The 24,034-nt window shown below is 41.2% G+C and overlaps 1 protein-coding gene across 1 annotated transcript in view; it reads right to left on the bottom strand.

Moving 5' to 3' along the window:
- Positions 1-18,435, bottom strand: part of MTTP (microsomal triglyceride transfer protein) — an 88,707-nt gene extending 70,272 nt beyond the window's left edge. Inside the window, exon 1 of the mRNA XM_077476616.1 lies at positions 18,276-18,435. Coding sequence (XP_077332742.1) covers positions 18,276-18,339 — 64 coding nt within the window. The 5' untranslated portion in view covers positions 18,340-18,435. The remainder of the gene's footprint in view (positions 1-18,275) is intronic.
- Positions 18,436-24,034: the final 5,599 nt, after the last annotated feature.

Genomic DNA, 24,034 nt, shown 5'->3' with positions numbered 1-24,034 from the left:
CCATTTTACATACTACACCATGAAGTTTCTCCCTTCTTGATACTTTTGTGCCGGAGAGCACTAACAGCATGATTATCGGTGGAGCCGTGAGTGTATGAGATATTTTCGTCTCCAGGCAAAGTTAATATCCTACCAGGAGGAAGCTTTCTTACCGAAGTCTCAGGAGTGGAACATCGCAGCTGGTTTAAATCATAATAGGCGTGTGAGATCCCTATAATCTGGGATCCATTACTTCTGGTAAGAGGTGCATAATTCTCTTTGTGTTGGAGAGAGCACAGTTTTGAGCACAGATTTGTATGAACTCAAACAAAGAGCACTTTTTTGGACACTTTTTTTTATTATGAGATTTTAATGACACCTATAAATTTGGACTTTTCTTTTGTTGAGCTTTTTAGCACTGTTATATTTAAATAGGTTGCACACTTATTTGTTTTACAATTTCCATAAGTACTCCTTCACACGGACGATCCCCGCTGAGCAGGAAGATGACAGGTCCGTCTTTGCACACTGTGCAGGGACGGACCTGTCAGAGCGCTGCTCTCCCCTATGGGGGATCGGATGAGGATGAACCATAGAGTCCGTCGTCACCCGATCCGATCCTCAGAGGGTTTGAAAAGTAGGTTTTCCCTCCATCACACTTTTTCGGATTGGAGCGGGTGGAATGTCAACGGACATGTCACCGCTGACATCCGACGCTCCATAGAGGTCTATGGAGCGTCCGTTCAGGTCCACCTAAAAAACTAATAGGCGGTCCGTGTGAAAGAGGCCTTATAGGTAAAGTTTTTGCCATTCTTCACAACATTCCTATAAAAGAATAAAACATTTATATCTATTCAACTGATGTAGGAAATAGAGGCATATATTGTCAAAACATAAAAAACAAAAGGGTACCTGTTACCCCAAATGGGATTATACTGTAAACAGGTTGAAGTATATAGAAAATACAAAGAAAAAACAGTAGATTATAAACATAAATTAAAGAAGCCACACTTCTTAATACTTATGGCAGACATGAATTAAAGAGAAGATGTTAAAATTTATTATATTCTCTTAAATAACCAGAAGCCTAATGCCTTGTACACACAGTCGAACATTCCGACCACAAAATCCATGAGATTTTTTCCGATGGATTTTGTCCGAAACTGTTGTTGTATACACACGGTTGGACAAAGTTTTCGAAAAATTCAATCGTTCGGAACATGGTGACGTTCGTTACATACAATGGGACTACGTAGAGGCTAGTAACCAATAGCTTTGGTCTTGTAATCTGAAAATTTTAGATCCTGCTCTCAAATTTTTTCTGTCTGAATTTCAGATGGAAAAAGTCCGATAGAACCCACACACAATTGGATTTTCTGAAAATATAATCCGATTGGACCTTTTCCGTCGGAATTTCCAACCGTGTGTACGTTAGAGGTAAGAAAGTCAAACTTGCCCTTGTTCAATGAATTCGGCTGATTTGAATTCTATATTGGCCAGCATTAGTTCATATTAGCATTAAGTATTCAGTCTATCGATGACAGTGGATAAATTAGGAGCTTCAGATGATTTCCAGTGGCTACTTAGCGTAAGTGTAACCTTAAATAGCATATAAACCACAACTATTCTATCGTGCATAGTGTACGTTTCTAAACCTAAGCTCAAAATTGCCATGGCAGGAGTAAGTGGTAATATATTTCCTGTAAGTGAGAAAATGAATACAGAAACTGATTCCCAAAGACTATGTATATTTTTATAACTCCATAAAATATGGAATAATTTGCCAATCTGGTTATTACACCTCATAATGTTCACTTTCTAACACATTTTATATCAACACATGTTACATGACTTTTGATAGGACAAATCAACCCACCTGCCCAAAGCAATTTAAAAAAAAAAATTTGGTTAATGCAGACACATAGGTGTTAAGCCAGCCTCAATGTTTGCACTGTCCAATATTTGTAACATTTTGTGTTTGTACATTTTTCACAAAGGTTAGGAATGATCAAAAAATAATAATTAGAGTAGACAAACTGTTCTAACGTGCTACAGCAAAAGTACAGCTTAAAAGTGGACAACTTGTGACAGAATATTTACTGTAGTAGACTAGTCACATAAGTGTGAGCAATCTATAATTAAATCATGTCACTGTATACTGAAGAACTTTGCAATGCATACACAAGCAAGTGTCAGGGGCTGACTCAGTGACATGCTTGGCATGCATATCTGTCACCTACCCAACTTGTTCCTATGTTGTATAGTCAACATTTTATATTAGGCATGTTGACACTGGAACTTTTTTAAGTAATAAATTATTTATGTTTACCTTAGAGTTTTCCGTTTCATATTTTTTTTTTTTACTCCAGTTGTTGGACTTGTTTAGTTCAGTGCTCACAGAATTTAAGAGTTAGCAAGTGACATTTTTTATGTTCATCATAATTAAAATCATTCCATGTATATTTTTTGGAGGCCCTGTGTAGGCTCCAAGTTGTTTTAGTCTGACATAGCATAGGGAAAAGGGCTGACCCCCTGTGTGACAGTGGCGGGCCATTCACCAAACACATGGATAGGAATAGGATACCCTGCATACCTGGAAGTACCAGGTTTTTTCTTTAGTGCCCAGTGGCTGAATGAAGCGGTGGAGGCTAAGAAAAGTAAGGTAAATATGTGCTGGTGGAGAGTTTGGACCTATGCATTGCAGTAATGCATATAAAAACGCAAACACAATTAATTTAGCGGCCAATGCACCTGTGTTACAGCACCCCGCAACACACGTCAAGGTGTTACAAAAATGGTTTTGTCCATTTATGAACTGGTGCTGTGCATGGAAAGACTAATAAAAATGAATGAAACTTTCAATTGAAATATAATGTGGGAATGAGCAAATGATTTTACATTTTGACCATAGATACACTTTAAAGTGGTTCTACAGGCAGAAGGTTTTTTACTTTAATGCATTCTATGCCTCAAGGTAAAAAACCTTCTGCAAGCAGCTTCACCCTCCAGATCCCTCCTACTTGAGCCTACTCTCAATCCAGCTCTCTTTCCTCACTGGCTCAGAGACAGCAGTGGGAGCCATTGGCGATCACGCATGACTGCCCCATAGCAAGCAGCACTCAGTGGTGGGGAGGAGCCAGGATCATTGGCAGGAGACCCCAGAAGAAAAGGATCGGGGGCTACTCTCAGTGGGGGGTAGGAGCCAGGAGCATCAGCAGGGGAACCCAGAAGAGAAGGATCGGGGCTGCTCTGTGCAAAACCATTGCATAGAGCAGGTAAGTTTGATATGTTTATTATTTTAGTTAACCACTTGCCGATCACCGCACAAACATTTATATCAGTAGAATGGTACGGACAGGCAAATGGGTGTACAGGTACATCCCTCTACATTTGCCGCAGTGTGGTCGCACGCGTGTCACCAGTGGGGTGCGTGCGACCATGCCACAAGCTCCGTGAGTGTGATCGCGGGTCCCGCAGACTTTGAAACCAGCGTTCATCTCACAAAGAAGAAGAACAGGGAAATGCTGATGTAAACAAGCATTTCCTTGTTCTGCCTAGTGACACTGACACTGATCACAGCTCCCTGTGATCGAGATCGGTGATCAGTGTCATGTCACAAGTAGCCCCCCCCCCCCCCACAGTTATAATCACTCCCTAGGACACACTTAACCCCTGCAGCGCCCCCTAGTGGTTAACCCATTCACTGCCAGTCACATTTACACAGTAATCAGTACATTTTTAATCGCACTGATCGCTGTATAAATGTGAATGGTCCCAAAATAGCGCCAACAGTGTCTGATGTGTCTGCCATAATGTCGCAGTCACGATAAAAATTGCAAATCTCCGCCATTACTAATAAAAGAAAAATAACTAATAAAAATGCCAAACGACCCCCTATTTTGTAGACGCTATAACTTTTGCGCAAACCAATCAATAAACTTATTGCAATTTTCTTTTACCAAAAATATGTAAAAAAACATGTATCAACCTAAACTGAGGAAAGATTTTTTTTTTATATATTTTTGTGGGATATTTATTATAGCAAAAAGTAAAAAATATTGCGTTTTTTTTTTCAAAATTGTCGCTCTTTTTTTGTTTATCGAGCAAAGAATAAAAACTGCAGAGGCGATCAAATACCACCAAAAGAAAACTCTATTTGTGGGAAAAAAAGGACGTACATTTTGTTTGAGAGCCAAGTCGCACGACTGCGCAATTGTCAGTTAAAACAACACAGTGCCGAATCACAAAAAATGCTCTGGTCTGGGGCTGAAGTGGTTAAAAAAACATTTGTTTTAAATATACTGTAGCTGTATATTTAATATACTGTAGCTGTATATTTCTTGCTATTACCATATCCTACCACAAAAGATCAACCCAAAATAAATTAGGTTCCTGACGACTGCAGCAATACCACTTTTGTATATGTTATTTGTTGTTTGTACCCGTAATAAGGCCTACAAACAATAGTGCACATTTTCTTTTCTTTTTTTTTATGCCACCTAAAACATACCGACACTGACACTAAGGCCGCGTACACACGCGCGGACTGTTCGCCCAACTTTGTCCGTCCAACAGTTTCGGCAAACAGTCCGCTCAAACTTAGCATGGACGGACATGGCCACACACGACGGACGAACAGTTTGCTGAAACCGTGCGCGATGACGTGAACGGCACGTACGACGGGACGAAAAATACGACGTCCTATACACTGCATTATAGCTTTCGGCGTGAAAATCCTTTCTGAGCATGCGCGCAACTTTGTTTGACGAACAAGCCTACACACGAGCGGACTGTTCGCTGAAACAAGGTTTCAGCGGACAGTTTTACGGAATTTCCGAAAAACCTTGTCCGTCCAACTGTCCGCTGAAACTGTCCGCTGAAAGCCCACACACGAGCGGACTGTCCGCCCAAACACTGTTCAGCGGACAAAGTTGGGCGAACAGTCCGCGCGTGTGTACGCGGCCTAACTGACACTGATACTAATTTAAAGATTTTTTTTCTAAATCCTACCTAAAATATACTGACCCGGACCTTTGACCCTGATCTTGACTTTTGACCCTTACCTTGACCCATAGCCCTTGTACACATGGTCGGAAATTCCGACGGAAAATGTCCAATCGGACCTTATTGTCGGATAATCGTGTGTGGGCTCCATCTGACTTTTTCCGTCGGAATGTCCGACCAACAAAGTTTGATCATGATCTGATCGGACTTTGTCTGATCGTTTGTAGAGAATTCCGATCGGACAAAGTGCCACGCATGCTCAGATCAAATTACAAGACCAAAGCTAAAGATATATAGCCTGAATGTAGTCCCATCGTAACGAACGAACGTCATAACGTTCTGAATGATCGGATTTTCCGAAAACCTTGTCCGACGGTGTGTATGCAACACCAGTTTTGGACAAAATCTGTCGGAAAAAACTCAATGGATTTTGTGGTCGGATTGTCTGACCGTGTGTACAAGGGCTAACACTAACCCTGACCTAGATTAAACCTTGATATAACTATTATTTCTTTATTTATTATTGGTCTCTGTGCTGGGAGTGTGCTGTGCAATGCGCTCCCAGCACAAACACGCATATATGTGGCCTTAGGCCCTTTTCACATTTGTATGATCTGAAAGGTGTGCGACTTTTCTGCGTGACTTTGACGTGACTTGAAGCAATGCCTGTGTAATCTTGAGGTCTATGGACCTCAAGTCACATCAAAGTCAGACCAAAGTAGTGCAGGGACTACTTTGAAGTCGCTGCGACTTGAAGTCACACAGATAAAACAGTACTCATTGTAAATTATGGGTACAACTTGTCCTGAGACTTTGCAGTTCCAAGTCGCAGGACAAGTCGCACAAGTATGTAAGGGGCCTTACAGAAGAAGACTCACTTCAGTGAGGCCGCATATATGTGTACAGTCGTCAGCAAGGGGTTAAGTGTAAACTTTTTTTTATTTTTTACACATAAATGTCTACAGAAAAGACAGAATGTACACAGTTGTAAGCACTTTTACAGTATAAAATGTGTTTCCTAATGCACTTGCATTGGTTAAATATAACCTATAAATTATAAAAAGTTATTAAAAGTTGCAAAGATTTTTTAGAGCATGAATAAACTAGATTCAAATTTAAAGTGGTCTTAATTAAGTGTGGTTGGGGGTCGGTGGATCCAAAGTTAGTGTTGTTAGGCCGTATGGTCCATACTTTGGATAGACAGGCCTCAAGGGTGCCTTGGATGAAGGAGAAAGCAAATGTCCACACAAAAAGTATAGGAGCCCAAGAGAATTTATTTTATTATAGCCACCAAAAGGTAAAATGTTAACACATTTTAGCGGCTATAAATGTACCCTGTTTGTCAAGTTTTCAAATATTAGAGTAAATATGGATTAACGGAGGATGCTTCAATTAGTTGTGTGTACTTTCATTTTAAAGGCAATGCTAATTTCTTTAGTCACAAGTGGCTGTAAAAGTCCTTTCCAATGATTAGAGATAGTTTACCAAATTTTACAGATATTTTCCAAGATAAGACTATATGACAAATGTTTGTTTATGCTGTCCTGATTTGCCTGAGGCACTTATTTTTATAGGGTTGTAGAATACACATCCCTTCTATAAACTTCCAATTTTAGTCCTGATCTTTCAGTGAAGTCCATTTTGGAAAGCTACACTGGGACATCTGGAAGGCATAGATGAATGTGACCTTCATAACTGTCATTAGATTAGTGTTATGTTAAATGTTCCCGCACAGCATGGGTAATCTAAGCCAAGATAAAGGAAGTATATGCCTTATCATTCATCAAAGTCAGCATACAAAACAACTGTAAGGGTGCCCTAGACATTAGAGAAAAGTTAGATGAAACAAATGATATTGAATCACTTAATCAACTATTTGGCAAAGGTTTTTAATGAACGATCAGTTCAGGCACCGATGACTAACAGATGCCAGCCTTGTTGGATTTTTCAGCTCTTAATTTGTCAGTCTTATGTTCACATAAATACCAACAGATGTTAAATGATTTTTCTCAGTATGTGCACCTGCAGGATTGTGCAGCCCTGTCTGAAAGAACTATATACTGTTACTCTGGAGGAATAAAAACAATCTCCTGTCTGCCAGTATGTTGTAAGGCAACATGGTTTAATAAGTTGAAAGTTGACCCAGCAGGGTGTCGATTCATGCCCCGGGCAGGGAGTATGGGAACAAAAGCTTGGCTCCTGACCAACTGGTGTGATAATATTGAAATCCTTGATTAACACTCTGCAAGCAAGCCTCAAAGAGAACAACGGCTGCCAAGATGATTGATGAAGGTGGACTATATAAGATCATAGGGCCACCAGTCACTGAAGATGACCCAGGTCACATAGCGATAATACATGGACGAATGCTGCCCCTAGAGGATAATACAGTAGGACGGACATAAATATAATATATTGAGCAGGACTGCCTCGTGCCTTCGTCAGAAACCTAGATGGACTGCAAATGGGGTTGGGTCTGGACGGTGTAATTGGCCCTTTTCTGCTCTCTTGCCTCATGACCATCTCTTGCCATTTTGAGCCCATCTGAGGAGACACTATCTAGAGGACAACTTTACGTAATGTATCATTGATGTACTTCATATGCTCTGTAATATTTTCCTTTAGTGTTTTTATGTTAGCATTTCCTATTTTCTTGGGAAATAAATAAGACGTTGTTTTTTTAAGCAGTGTGGTTATTTTCATAGCCACCACCCGGGTAATATTTTGGTCAATATATTTATTTCCCAGTAAAAAAAAAAAAATGATATATATATATATATATATATATATATATATATATATATATATATATATTTTTTTTTTTTTTTTTTTTTTTTTTCACACAGTATCTCACAAAAGTGAGTAGACCCCTCACATTTTTGTAAATATTTAATATATCGTTTCATGTGACACATTGCTACAATGTAAAATAGTGAGTGTACAGCTTGCATAACAGTGTCAATTTGCCGTCCCCTCAAAATAACTCAACACACAGCCATTAATGTCTAAACTGCTGACAACAAAAGTGAGTAAACCCCTAAGTAAAAATGCCCAAATTGGGCCCAAAGTGTCAATATTTTGCTTTGCCACCATTAATTTCCAGCACTGCCTTAATCCTCTTGGGCATGGAGTTCCCCAGAGCTTCACAGATTGCCACTGGAGTCCTCTTTCACTCCTCCATGACGACATCACGGAGCTGGTGGATGTCAGAGACCTTGCGCTCCTCCACCTTCCGTTTGAGGGTGCCCCACAGATGCTCAACAGGGTTTAGGTTATGTGGGCATGTTCAAGAACCCAGGGAGTTGTTAAGAGGAGTTAAAGGGGCCCACACCTGCACCATAGCATGGTAAATATATGGTCACAGTATCTCTAATAATATGTATTACAATTCTATTAAATTATAATCACTCTGTCCATATGAAAATGCATAACATGCTCTAAATCCACATGTTAATTCAGACATAGCACATTTATACCAAGGCATGGCATAAAATGCACTCAAAGACTAAGTTACTGTTTGTGATGACATTTACTATGCAATGAATTTTTTAAAAACACTGTGCAGCTTTCAAAATTGGTGCTTAGTTGAAATGTCATACCTGTAGGCCAACCTGTCAGCTTCTCCACATCCTGACAAACAAACTTGCATTTTAAGAGATCTGCCCCAACCTGCCCAGGTTCTTGGATACTGCAACCATAGGAGAAAGAGAACACCATGCTTGAGTTGGTTTTGAAAGAGCGCTTGTTCCTGTGGTGCTGGAGGTGCACCCAACGTACAGTGCATCCCAGATCCTAGGCAAGATGCTTAGGTTGGCCTACAGGTATTCTCCAAAATAGATCAAACCTCTGCGTTCTCTCTGGTGTTTAATATCGTTTCTAGCAATGCTACTCTCCTTAAGCAGGCAAACGCCAAATCACTACAGCGAAAAGAGTGCAAACGCCTACCTTTAACACCATTTTAAATTTATTAAAATCACAAAAAATATACTCGCGAAGTGAGAAGATCTTTGCACCCTCCTTCTTTTAGTTGTTGTGGCCTACAGGTATAGCATTTAAGCTAAGTACCATTTTTGAAAGCTGTACATTGTTTTTAAAACTACTGGGGCCTCTTGACTGCATGGTACATATTATCACAAATGTGAACTTTGTATACCTTTAATTATTTACGTTTTAAGTATTATGTACACAAGGACTTTTCTGGCAGTAATTTTTAATTAAACTTTAACCTCTATAAATTATTTACTGAGCACACAGATAATTTGTCTTAGAGGACAACGGAAATCACTGTCTGTAAACAGCTTCACAGAATATTTTGAGCAGCAAAAGGCTGGAGTCACACATAAGATTTCCAGATAAATGACAATGATGCATGTCAGAGATAGAGGACAGAATTTACTGCAGTGTAAAAGTAAGGTGATGTAAGGTAAGGTGAAGTCAACCTGGAAATTGATTACTAAGTGCTCAATCAGACAGGTGGCTAAAGGAGGCTAGTATATAGCGCTCAGATGTGGCTAATCTCTACACTTGGATGCAGCAGCACTCTGCACTATGACTGTATACAAACTGCACAGTTAGTTACATCGGGTTTGGGTAGGGCAAGAACCACTACCCCTGGATGCAACCTGTGTCCAAGGCCAGTCAGAAACCCTATTTGAATGTGATCGCTGGTATGAGCAATTACATACAAACAGGGGCAGACACCCAGCTAAATAAGCCCTAAGACAAACGTCAGTAAGGTGATCCTGTGTTTAGTTAAAATATCCAATCTCCCGCAGAGTACTGTATAATGAAATTGTGTTCAGGGGATTTAAAAAAAAAAAAATAGATCTGCACTTGGATGTTTGTCAACGTCACTGTGCACTTTAGTAAACTTTAGCCCCAGATGGACTTTACCTCTCTTCGCCTCATCTCACATTTTGAGAAATCAAACCCAAGTTTACTTCACCTGACCTCACACATGATAGTAAATCAGGCTCAGGGTCTTTCTAAATATATAACAAGTGAAAGGATCAGCACATTTTTTTCATTCACTGACATCTAGGGATGATTATTAATGCTGTAAAATAAATATAAATAGATTAAAAAAAATGAGTATAAAAAAAAACTGAAGACGTGCATGTACACTTTACAATTTTGGAAGCAGAAGGAACCTTGCAATTGAAAGTGTATGTAAAGATAGTAGGTATGGGCTAGATATTGTGAAGTTTTTTTTTGTTGTGTCCCTGCTCAAAAGATTTTATTTGTTCTGATAAACTTTGTCATTGGCAAAGAAAGGGAAGGGAAATCTAAAATTACTCTTGTCCATATCCAAAGCAAGAGGTGAGGGTAGGTCATCTAACTGGTACAAATGATCTGGTGACAACTATGTGGAGAATTCCCCTCACTTTGGTGAGATTTATTCTTATCCCATGTACACACGACTGTTTTTTCCGTAGGAAATAAACTCTCACGGTTTTTCAGACGGAGTTCCGCTGAAACGGTCTTGCCTACACATGATCACACCAAAGTCCGACCACCTAGAACGCGGTGACCTACAACATGTAGGACGGGACTAGAAAAAGGAAGTTCGATAGCCAGTAGCCAATTGCTCGTACTTGCTTCAGAGCATGCGCCATTTTTGGTCTGTCGAAACAGCATACAGACGAACGGTTTTCCCAATAGGAATTGGTTCCGTCAGAAAATTTTAAAACATGTTCTATTTCTAGGTCCGTCAGAATTTTCATAAAAAAAAGTCAGATGAGGCCCACACACGATCGGAATATCTGATGGAAAGATTTTTTTGCCTGAAAGTCCGACCGTGTGTGCGGCATTACTGCTTGTTGTGTTTCCAGCACAGGACTGGAATGAAAATCTCCCCAGAGCGAAAAAATAAACTGTTAGGGGTTTGAACTCTTCCCTATTCTATTTACAATGGAAAAAAAAGGTTACACAGTTCTATCTAAAATGAAAAAAAAAATAAAAATAAAAAGGGTTCTATTTTACATATACGTTAGTATCAAAATAAGAATGGGGGGGGGGGGGGGTATATAAAACAGAATGAGGAACCTAATGCCTGGTACACACAATGAGCTTATTGGACAAATGACCGTCCATTTCTTTTGCATGCTAATCTCATGTTGAAAGTGAAGAGTTTACTAAAATTATGAAAATTCTTGTGTGACAGAATAGAAATTTGGAAGTGATGTGTTGTAGTGTACTGTATTTGTATTGTATTTTCCATTGACAACTGTACTGATTAAACCAAACATTTTTGTGATTGTGCGATCAGATAATATTGGGTAAACTATTATGATCAGCTCTCGAAAAGCTGTGTAATAACGAAAAGATTATTGTATGATCGATTTGAAAGCTGTATTTTTTGTATAATTTTCTGATCGTGTGTACAGGCCTTAAGACTAGCATCACTGGGAAATAAGTTTTCTTCCAGACAGAAATTTTGTCATTTCATATCTATAGAATACATACTATGGTAGGATCTGCTTGTCACTAGAGATGAGCAAACTGGCCTGGGTTCTGTTTGCGGGAGGACATGTGAACCCAGCCTGAAATTTGCAAACCTAAAACAAGAAACATTTTTTAAAAAAAGTCCCTCCTCCCAAAATTCATACCAGATCCTTATTCTTGATAAGGTCTGGTATGAATTTATAAGGGGACCCAGAGAAACAAAAAGAACATAGAATTCCTCTGAAATCCTTACCAGACCTTTTCCAGCCATGCAATCAGTGAAAGGGAAGAGCGGCAAGCATATGCCCCCCCCCCCCCTTCTAGATCCATAGCAGCCCACTTTTGCTCAACATGGAGAGTGTATCCCCTAGCAAGGTACTAAAGTCTAATGTTGATTGGCCCAAGGGTCTCATCTCAGCATGCCTCATTTCGTGGATATAGTTAGGGACTTATCAGAATCTGGAAGCTCCCTTTAGAATAAGGTGGTCGCCAGATATTTACCTGCCCCCACATGAATTAAGCAAGTAAGGAGTAGGTAAAATAAATCCACCATGACATAGTCGACTCCACTTACAGCTACAGATATTTTTTATGGCAAAAAGCTTTAAGCCATATGAATAAAGACTCACTATTTTAAATAAAAAATACTGAGTGAGTGATCCTGCCAGAAACTCAGTGAGCTAATTTGTGTTGTAGACTGACAACACTGCAATTGATGTAATGAAATCTTGAATAGTGTGTCAGTCCTGCCTAAGTTCTCCCCTGCTGGACTGCAGAATTTTGCCTATGTCCAGTCCTATCTGTCCCTCTCCAAAAATGCTGCTGCCTTGATCTCATAAAGCCAGCCCACAGACTGTGTGTATGGAAGGAGATTTTGTGACATGTAGTCCTGGGGCAGTAGGAACCGACCAAAGGCACCCTGCTGATCCTTCCTCTTAACAGTTGTCTTAGCCAAAATTTTACTAGCCTAATGATGACATCACAGAGAGAAATAAAAGTTGTTTTTAGAGAAAGAAAATGAATGTTGGGACATGCTAGAAGGGGAGAGCTAGGTATGGGGGTAAACTGAGATCATGTTTATATAAATCCTGAACCTGAAGGAAAACTCTTATGCCCTGTACACACGGTCAGACTTTCCAACAAAAATTGTGGATTTTTGTTTGAAGGTTGTTGGCTCAAACTTGTCTTGCATACACACTTAATAATAAACTACTGTTTTCACCTTGTTTCATGTGTTTCATGTTTTATCTCGGTTTTAATGATGTCTGTCCTACAGCTTCTTTCAGCTACTTCCTGTCTACATACACTTGGTCTAGCCAATAGTTCAACATCATTGCTTTGGACTGGTATACTGAAAATAGTCTACTCTATAATGGGAAGTGCCTGCCCAATGCCCTTACTGGCAAGATTACCAGGTATTATTTTAATAAAAGATGCTGATGTAGAATTATTGATAAGAACTTTTAAAATTATAACACATTAAAGCTTATAGGAGAATTTAATGATTGGATTTAACTAAAGCATGTGCAAAGGTAAAATGTTTTTTTTTTTATCTTAAGGCATTTCTTGCATTAAGGTAAAAAATGTTCTACTACTTTCTGTGAATCCTATATCAATCCAGCTCTGTGCCTGATTGCATCAATTCTCTTCCTTCTCCCCATTCTCACAAGCTTGGCCATTGGTTCCTGCTGCTGTCAGTCAAATCCTGTAAGGAGAGAAAAGGGGGTGGGGCAGGGATGCACACAGCCCAGCTCGGGAGCGAGCCTGCAGGATAGCGGCTTCCTATGGTGGTGCACCAAGAAGAGGAGCCTACATTGCTGGCAAGGGACCCTAAAAGTTCCAGGGTTATTCTGTGCAAAACCACTGCACAGAGCAGGTAAGTATAACATGTTTGTCATTTTACAAAAAAATGTAAATGTTACAACCGCTTTAAACAGTTGGAACAGTGAAAAATTGTTATATAATGTATATATCCAGCATTAGGCTAGCTGCAAATGGCCAGAATAACATCTATACATAATCGCTAACAAATCTCTAGACATACTTCATCTTGAATGAAGCAACATGACCTGTGTATGCATGGACTACAGACTTAATTTATCTATTTGTTTATTTTATTCTGGAATGACATTATCAGTTGATTTGTACAAGTACCAGCTAACTCGCACTTATCTAAGCGTTGGAACTTAATGATTTGTTCAGCCAAAAGCTGACAATTCAATGGCTATTGGTGCCATAGTTATCTCATCAGAAGCACTAACCTGCAAAATAAGCTAGTTTAATCAACAAGTTAGAGCAATAAAATACTACGAAAGATAACTTGATTAGAAGTTATCTAGAAACAACTTTGCATTCTTAATGCTTTGTTAAAAATGCCAAAAGTTATGAGTCCAGTCAATATATTTTCCATTTATACATTCACCTTTACAATCAGAAGATACTATGTGGCATAGCAAGAAAAGCTTATCATACTTAGGGTCCATTCAGAATGTTCTTGTGTGCCTTAACATGTGGTGTGAAGGGATGAGCTCGGTGTTCGACTCGAACGCATGTTCAGCGAATTCAGAACTTTGTGGACCGTTCGCACCAAATTCGTGTACAAACGGCCCACAATGCACTACGCCATTGCAGTGCATTGCTGGCTCATGATTGGCCAAGTATGCACTGTGACCCCGCATGCTTGGCAAATCACAGCGCCGGCAGTGTGGAGAGCCATAATTGGCCACAGGCAGTATGCCTGTGGCCAATTATAGCTCAGGGGGTTTAGTACATGCCCCACACTATATAAGGCCGCCAGCGCGGCGGCCTTGTGTAGTGTTTTCCGGTGTGCAGAGAAAGAGCAAGATAGGCAGGGACAGTGTTCTTTTCTCAGGCATCTGCAGGAGTTAAAGTGGGTGTTGTGTACCTCCAGCACAGTATACACCTGTATCTACCCATTTTTGCTGGTGTTCTCTAATACAGGCATCTGCAGGAGTTAGTGGGTGTTGTGTGCTCCAGCACAGTATACACCTTTATCTACCCTTTTATGCTGGTGTTCTCTAATACAGGCATCTGCAGGAGTTAGTGAGTGTTGTGTGCCTCCAGCACAGCACAGTATACACCTGTATCTACCCTTTATTGCTGGTGTTCTCTAATACAGGCATCTGCAGGAGTTAAAGTGGGTGTTGTGTGCCTCCAGCACAGTATACACCTGAAGATACCCCTTATTGCTAGTGTTGTCTGTTGCATATCTTGCATATTAGCCTTTAAAATGAGCACTTTTAATTTTGATTGTTTGAGTCCCATAGACTTTAATAGGGTTCTAAAGTTCGTACAAATTTTTGGTCCGTTCAAAGGTTCTGGTGCGAACCGAACCGGGGGTTGTTCATCCCTAGTGGTGTGTTAAGAAAGCTCATTCATTTTAAATAGGCTGCCATGCATTTTACTGGATAAGTTGCATGATTACAAAGTTCTGCACCACAATGCACAGAAGATTCACATCTTTGCACTTCTCTAAAACACAAGCTAGTTGTGCTGCCTAGGTGCATTTGGGTAGAATTTTAAATAGATGGGCATAACCACACATTGAGCTAATACAAGGTATAACGTGACTTTCTGTGATCTACCACAAAGCAGTAGTATGTGTGGGCCTTACAAATCAGTACATGAAAAATAATACTGCATATGTGAAGAAATAGTTAAAAAAATTGAGTGTGAAACAAAAAGCAGCACCACAAATGTGAGATATTTTCACAATATAGCAAAGGGACAAAAAAAAAGTGTTGTGCTGAAAATAAGTGATAGATCAAAAAAAAAAAAACAATGATAAAATATATATTATAAACAGTCCAAAGATGTCAGTCTCTTGGCTGGACCATAATAATCAAAATATCAAACTCTGTGATTCAACTGTAAATAAGAATGGGTCCAAATCCCTCCACCAGGTGAGTATGCCACCACCACTATAAATTGGCCTCTTACCAGAGAGCCTAGACCCTTTTTTATGAAGGGTCAAACAGGCTTGATGGATGTAATAATCCCAGTAGAGATCACCAACAGGGGATTTGTGAAGGAACCATGTCAGGAATACTTCCAAAGTATCCAAAGCACTCCACCCACACAGCAACCATGCAGCCAGATCCAAACAAAAACATAAACGCTAGATAGTGTAAAACCTCTTAGACCCCTTTCACACTGCGCCTCCCATAGCATCGTATTTTTAACGGCGTTTTACCATTGGATTTGTGGCGCATTTCGGCCGCTAGTGGGCACTCTTAACCCTTGCTAGCGGCCGAGTAAGACCCCTTTCACACCGAGGGCGTTTTGCAGGCGCTATAGCGTTAAAAATAGCGCCTGTAATCCGCTCTCAAACAGCTGCACCATTGTCTCCAGTGTGAAAGCCCTCAGGCTTTCACACCAGAGCTATGCTCTGGCAGAACGTCAGGAAAAGTCTTGCCAGCAGCTTCTTTGGAGCGGTGTGTTTACCACTCCTCCACCGCTGATCCCAAATTAAATCAATGGGGCAGCTCGGCTATACCGCCGGCAAAATACCGCTATTGCGGTGCATTGCGGGCCATTTTAACCCTTTCTTGGCTGCTAGCGGGGGTTAAAAGCGCCCTGCTAGCAGCCAAAATTTGAAGCAAATCTGACGGTAAAACACCGCTAAAAATATGGATGCGTTCTGGATGACCAGATTGAAGCCAGGGAATTGCTTTCGACTCTTCCGGCCCCCCTTCCTTCCACCCTTCCCTCAACCCCAGCTGAAGCTTCCGTGGACTAACCTGGGCCTTCCATCCAGGAAGAAACTGAGGAGCCCAGATGGAGCCAGGTATAGTATTTTGAAACATATTTTTTGTGGGAAAATGATTGTTGGTAACTAGATATTATTGATTAACAAATGAATAATTTAACAAAAAGTGTTTTAAAGATCAATAGACAGTAGGGGCCAAAAAAGATTGTGAGAAGAATGAAAAATGCTGGGCTCAGAATGATAGCCTTTTCTATTTATTAACATTCAATTTGAAACAGTCATGAGCTGAAAATTTGAAAATTGTGTGTGATGGATGAACCAAAAACTAAAACTATGTCCCTTTTTCATACACAGGAAGACCTCAGCCAGGATAGGGGCTCTGGAATGTGGCACACAGGAGGAGGCAGGGGTAAGTGTCAGGCAGGAGGTGGCAGGGCCCAGTCACATCCAATCCCAGGTGCCTCCCCTCCTGACTTCCACCCAAAAGGCCCAGAGAGGGGAGAAATGTGGATGAGGCAGCACTGGCCCTCATTAAGGAGGTTAATGCGGCCCTGAAATCCCCCCTTGATGCTGTAGAGGCCTATCTACATAGCCTCTAATTTACAGAAAATGGAGGAGGGCCTCAACTGTGAAAAAATTATTTTTGAGGCCATCCACAAGGGGTTGAGTGGCCAAATGACATCCACCTGTGTGCGCTCCCCCCCCCTTTTCCTCCTCCTCCTGCCACAAGTCCACCTCCAGAGCCACAGCCTCCAGGGAAGGCTGCAGGAAAGGCTGCAGGGAAGGTTGCACGGAAGAGTCGAAAGTGATTGCCTGGCTTCTGTCTGGTCAGACAGAACACACAGCTTGTTGTAGTACCACAGCCTGGGGAAATATATGTCATCTGCTGCTGTTCCTGTTCTCTGGGAGTCCTGGACCAAATTGACCTCCCTTCTCCCTCCCGATCGTCTGTAGCAATTCCGAGCCACAAAATTCCTATGCATGCTCGGAAACAATTTGACGCAAGCTCGGAAGCATTGAACTTAATTTTCTTGGCTCGTCGCAGTGTTCTACGTCACCACATTCTTGGCGGTCGAAAGTTCAGCAAACTTTTGTGTGACCGTGTATGCAAGCCAAGTTTGAGCGGAATTCCGTTGGAAAAACCATCATAGCTTTTTTCCGACGGAAATTCCCGATCGTGTGTACGCGGCATCAATCTTTTGCTGGCGGAAATTTCGGCAAGCAAAATTCCAATGGAGCATATACACGGACGCATTTTCCGACAGAAAGCTCTCATTGGTCTTTTGCTGGCCGAAATTCCGCCGTGTGTATGCGGCATTAGACTGCAAAGTAAGAATGTTTACTATGACTTGTAAACTGATTTCATGTGAAGCCTTGGTATGTATGTATATGTTTACTTCAATAAATGTTTTCTTTGGATAAAAAAATCAAAAACTTGATTGCTAAGACATGTTTTCAATAAAGTACAAAAATTGTATTACAAAAAAAAATTATATATATATATAGATATATATATATATATATATATATAGATATAGATATATCTCAGTACATTGCCTTAAAAGAGTGCTGTGTTTGTACAGTATTTTGTAATTGAATCTTCTGCTTAGTCTACAGTCACAAGGAAAAACAACAGCAAGTCTGCTTTCCAAATTTCTAAACACATCCTACAAAGGAATGCTATACAATATCACACCAAGTTATTTGCTGTTATCTATAGCTCATGTAAATATAGAATGAGACACATTATATGAGTTAAAGAGAACTTACTGCTTGCTCAGTTTGTTCTGTGTATGATGCACAACATTAGTAAAACAAATCTGGAACCGTTCCTATCGCTTACTATTCATGAACAGATCTCTCATCAAAGAAAAGATTTGACATTGATTTTTTTTACATGACATTTGCTGGGACTTTAAATTCAAATCCGGACTCAAACATTTTCCCACCCTCTATCAGTCTCTATCAGTATGCCTTAATAAATGTTGTCATACATTGGCAGTACATTTTTTGCCAGGACACACACTGTCAGATTACTGCTAATGAAGACCAGATCATTGCTGTTACAAATGGCATACTGTACAATTGGCCTAACTTCTGATCCCGGAAACATTCTTACCTTTAATAGAAGCAGAAAACGTTGAAAATATACAAAGGAAAAACAACAAGGTTAACGACATCATCGCTTGGTGTCCTCCTGCTCCTAATGTAGCTTGTGCCGGTTGTCCCTGGGCAGAGAATCACACAAGGAAAAGAAAGATTGTGAGTGGAGAGCAGTGTTTATCTAGATGTAGTAAAGGTCATAATCCAAACTCCATGCACTGGTTTTATTGACTTAAGGTCTTTCAGTTAATCATTAGTCTGAAAAAGTTTTTAAATGGTACCCTCATTATTTGGAATGCAGTTCATCTCTCCATTGTTTCACACAATACATGTTTGTTGAACAGGAAGGTCAGTGAGATGAGTGGGGATGATACATAACCATGTGTTGACCATTTGAAAACCTGCTCTTTGCGTGGCACAATATTGGAGTTAAAATTTCAAATTTGAAAATAAACTATAGTGGTTTTGGGTCGGTTTTATTTTCGATTTTTGAAATATACAGTATATGCCAGGCAAACAGGTAAACCTTTTGGCACCTAAAACAGCTCCCATATATGAAATACATGTGTGAGACCTGTTTTAACTGTCTTTTTTCTGTCACTTTGCTCTTATCACTATGCCCCCAGCACAGCAACACACCTCATTGGCTCTTTGTACCCTTCTCTCTTCCCCTCTCTGAGTTCTGCTGTGCGGAGAGAGGTTGAAACTAGGGGCCTTTTCACACATGTTGTCTGATCAGGTCCGCCTGTCCATTTTTCAGGCGGATCTGATCGGACGCTCCATGCTGCCACGGATGTCAGCTGTGACATGTCTGCTGACATCCGGCGCTATCGGATCCACCAAATCCAGACAGATGGAAATCTTATTTTCCATCTGTCTGGCAGATCGGATCAGATGGAATCAGATGAAAACAGACAGGTGGATCCGTTTTCATCCAATCTCCATAGAGGACAGCAGGGCTCTGACAGGTCCGTCTCTGCTCAAGGAGTAAAGACGGACCTGTCATTTGCCTCTCAGCAGAGATCAACAGATTGATCCCTGCTGAACAAGTGGAGTCTGTCAAAAAAAATACATTTAAGGGTGTATTAATGAATACAGGGCTACATTAAAGTGATTGTAAACAATCACCTTGTAAGGCCCCTTTCACACGGGGCTGTCCTTTTTTACTACTCCGCTTGCTCAGCGGAGATCGCTTTGTTGATCCCCTGCTCTGCTCTCCCCTATGGAGGGATCGGATGATTATTATATTACAATTAAAGTTTGTAGACTTCACCTCCGTAACATCTCTAAAATTCGCCCCTTTTAAACAAATGAAACTACCAAGCTCCTCATTCACTCCCTTGTTATCTCTCGCCTTGACTATTGCAACTCCCTTCTCATTGGCCTGCCTCTCCTCAGTCTATCATGAATGCTGCTGCCAGACTTATCCACCTTACCAACCGCTCAGTGTCTGCCAACCCTCTCCTCCAATCCCTACACTGGCTCCCAATCACCCAGCGAATTAAATTCAAAATACTAACCACCACATACAAAGCCATTCACAACTCCGCCCCGAGCTACATCACCAATCTTGTCTCCAAATATCACCCAAACCGTCCCCTCTGTTCTTCTCAAGACCTCCTACTCTCAAGCTCTCTCGTCTCCTCCTCCCACACTCGTCTCCAGGATTTCTCCAGAGCCTCTCCAATCCTCTGGAACTCGCTACCTCCACCAGTCCGGCTATCCCCTACTCTTGCTACCTTCAGGCGATCCCTGAAAACTCATCTATTCAGGGAAGCCTATCATGTCTCAAACTAATCTCCTACCACTTCCATCAACTCATTCCCGACAGTTATAACCTTCTGTACCACCTGCCCCACCCTTTTAGATTGTAAGCTCTTCTGAGCAGGGCCCTCTTAATCCTCTTGTATTTAATTGTATTGTAACTGTATTGTCTCCCTTTTATATTGTAAAGCACTGCGTGAATTGCTGGCGCTATATAAATTCTGAATAATAATAATAATTATGGACCGCCTGTCCCTTTTCATCCGATCCACCAGACGGATGGAAAATAGGAAATCCATCGTCTGGATTTTGCGGAGCGTATTGGATTGGGGGGATCAGATGTCAGCGAACATGTCCCCACTGACATCCGACGCTCCATAGAGCTATATGGAGCGACCATTCAGATCCGCCTGAAAAAAGCGGATCTGAATGGTCCACATGTGTGAAAGGGGCCTAAAACTGAACTGAAAGGCAAAATATTTGTGTAAAAATATATATAAACGCTCGTTTTCTTCCTCCTTTTTTAAATGATCACTTTCCTTCTGTTCTCTATTTTTTTGCTGCATAAGGGATGGGGGAAGGAGAAGCAACAGAACACTGAACTTCTTAGTGAATGGCTGTGCAGCGGGGGCATGTCAGGACAAGTCTGATCATTGGAGGAGAGCACACTGAGTTTCCAGCATAGTTAGAGAACTGACCACAGTATGTGATCCTGCTAAGTGTGGTCAGAACAGGGTACTTTTTCATATACATACATAGGTACAGCAGGCACATATCAAGAATTTGAAATACCGGAGTAACACACACTTTAATTCATGTCTTTTACAATTGTCTGCAGTATAGCTTTAGCTTGATGTATTTTAAAATGTTTTTATTTAATTCTGTTTATGATATGAATTAAAATTGGAAATTTTAATTTACCCACAAAATACATATCTTGGAGTACAGTACAGGACAAAACAATTATTGGTTTATGTGCCGCTACCTTCAGGTGATTGGACCTTGGCACTCTCTTGCCTCTTTAAAGTGGCTCCATAGACCAGAAGATTGCTGAGTGGTCGTCAACTGCTACCATCTGTGACCTGAACCTGCATCCGTCTGCTCTCCAGCTTGGTTGCTGCCCACTGTTCTGCACCTGTTGCTGTGAACCTGCACCTGCCAGTCCACCAGTCTGCCTGCTGCCCTGCAACTGTTGTTGTGTATCTGCATCTGCCAGTCCACCAGTCTGCCTGCTGCTTGCCACCTGGTACAAGTATCTTCCATCCAGGATCTCCAACCATGCACCCATGTCACTCCGTGCCCCGTTATATTCTGTCACCACCTTCAGGAGAAATAGGGCAAGAGGTGTAAGGGAAAGCCCTCTTGTCAGCTCGACCTCAACCAGGTATATGACACCTGGAAACCAGTCCAGTTAGCAACAGTCTAGTTAATGGACATAGCCACAATGGCCTGCTGTTGTAAGGCAGGATTAGCGATAGCGAAGGTTGCCTTCAATAGGAGTTCACAGTATCTGTCAACAGAATCCTTAAAGGGCGGGACATCCTCAACAGGAACAGTGAGATATTTGTTGAGAACAGAAATGGCAGGATCCACTATTGGGACAAACCATTTTTTTTTTTTTTTTTTTTTATAAATTCTATTTTCATATGATATAACTTGGCAACTTTTGGAGGAAGGAATACCTTTTTAGGGTTTGATCAAAACTCATGCAACACACAATTTCTAGACTTCGCCAGCTCTTTTGTGCTTTTGGGAGTTTGTTTAGGTTGAGGATATTCCAGTGGTGCTACGCAAAGACTAGTACCCACCTCATCAATAAGTAAGGGCACAGTAGAAAGCATATGCTGTGAAACCTTAGCTTGTGCCTCATAAAATGCAGGAGGTGAAAACTCCTGTGCAGGATCCTCTTCGGAGTCCACCTCACCTTCCAAAAAATCATTTCATTCATGTTCCCAGCAAAGTTTTTGCCAGTGTCAAATCACCCGAAGGTAGAGGCATATAATACATGGTCTATGACTTTCTGTCCTGTGTCTTGCACTGTACGATTAGGATACATTTGTTAAACTTTTTTTAATACAATAACAATTGACAATGACAATGAGGTTTCCAAAGCACTATGAATTACAGTTCTAGACAGATGAGAAAAGTTCCCTGGCCTGCTTGTGCTGTCTGACTAAACTTTAAACATAGAAGTCCAATAAAGAATAAGTCATTCTTCTGACTCATTCAGTTGTGTTTAACAGTGAGAGACAGAATAACAACAAAAAAAATCCAGAAAAACGCAGTTCAAAAAAATTATAAATTGATTTGCATTTTAATGAGTGAAATAAGTATTTGACCCCTTTGCAAAACATGACTTAGCACTTGGTGGCAAAACCCTTGTTGGCAATCACAGAGGTCGGACATTTCTTGCAGTTAGCCACCAGGTTTGCACACATCTCAGGAGGGATTTTGTCTCACTCCTCTTTGTAGATCTTCTCCAAGTCATTACGGTTTGAGGCTAACGTTTGATAACTTGAACCTTCAGTTCCCCCCACATATTTTCTATAGGATTAGGGTCTGGAGTCTGGCTAGGCCACTCCAGGACCTTAATGCGCTTCTTCTCAAGCCACTCCTTCATTGCCTTAGCCATGTGTTTTGGGTCATTTTCATGCTGGAATACCCATCCATGACCCATTTTCAATGCCCTGGCTGAGGGAAGGAGGTTCTCACCCAAGATTTAACGGTGCATGGCCTTGTCCATCATCCCTTTGATGCGGTTAAGTTGTCCTGTCCCCTTAGCAGAAAAACACTCTCAGAGCATAATGTTTCCACCTCCATGTTTGATGATGGGAATGGTGTTCTTGGAGTCATAGGCAAAATTCCTTCTTCTCCAAACACGGCATGTTGAGTTGAGGTCAAAGAGTTTGATTTTGCTCTCATCTGACCACAAAACTTTCACCGAGTTCTCCTCTGAACCATTCATATGTTCTTTAACAAACTTCAGATGGGCCTGTACATGTGCTTTCTTGAGCAGGGGACCTTGCAGGCGCTGCAGGATTTCAGTCCTTCACGGCGTAGTGTGTCACCATTTGTTTTCTTGGTGACCATGGTCCCAGCTGCCTTGAGATCATTGACACGATTCTCCCATGTAGTTCTGAGCTGATTTCTCATCGTTCTCATGATCATTGAAACTCCACGAGGTGAGCTATTGCATGGAGCCCAAGACCGAGGGAGATTGACAGTTATTTTGTGTTTCTTCCATTTGCGAATAATCGCACCAACTGTTGTCACCCTCTCACCAAGCTGCTTTGCGATGGTCTTGTAGCCCAGTGGTCATCAACCCTGTCCTCAGGGCCCACTAACAGGCCAGGTTTGCAAGATAACTGAAATAAATCACATGTGATATAATTTGCTGCTCAGTGATTGCAATATTCTAGTCTGCATCTTCCCAAGGCAATACATAAAACCTGGCCTGTTAGTGGGCCCTGAGGACAGGGTTGATGACCACTGTTGTAGCCCATTCCAGCCTTGTGTAAGTCTACAATCTTGTCTCTGACATCCTTGGACAGCTCTTTGGTCTTGGCCATGGTGGAGAAATTGGAATCTGACTGATTGATTGCTTCTGTGGACAGGTGTCTTTTATACAGGTAACAAGTTGAGATTAGAGGTACTCTCTGTAAAAGTGTTCCCTAGGGAGGTGTTTCTAACTGTGGGGGCAGTGTACTGACTAAAGGAGGAGAGAGATCGCTGATCACTAGGAACAGCAGATCTCTCTCTACTCCCCTGTCAGAAAGGTAACCTGTCTGTTTACATTGACAGATCCCCATTTTGGCTCTCTGAGGAGTGATTGTGGGTGGCCAGCGGACATCGCAGCCTCCAGCCACACAAATCGGTTCCGTTGTGCGAGCCCTATAGCTTTTTAAAGCGGCTGACGTAAAATGACAGCGATATGCGCAGCCGCGCCAACCTGCTGCAGTACAACTGCGATGGCTGGTCGGCAAGTAGTTAAAGCATCATTGTATAAATATA

This window comes from Lithobates pipiens, unplaced genomic scaffold (assembly GCF_037356315.1).
Source record: "Lithobates pipiens isolate NorthernLeopardFrog02 unplaced genomic scaffold, aLitPip1_a1.2 Scaffold_13, whole genome shotgun sequence".
NCBI classification, from domain to species: Eukaryota; Metazoa; Chordata; class Amphibia; order Anura; family Ranidae; genus Lithobates; species Lithobates pipiens.
Note: the sequence above shows the minus strand (reverse complement) of the source record. Positions and strands in the feature narration are given on the sequence as shown.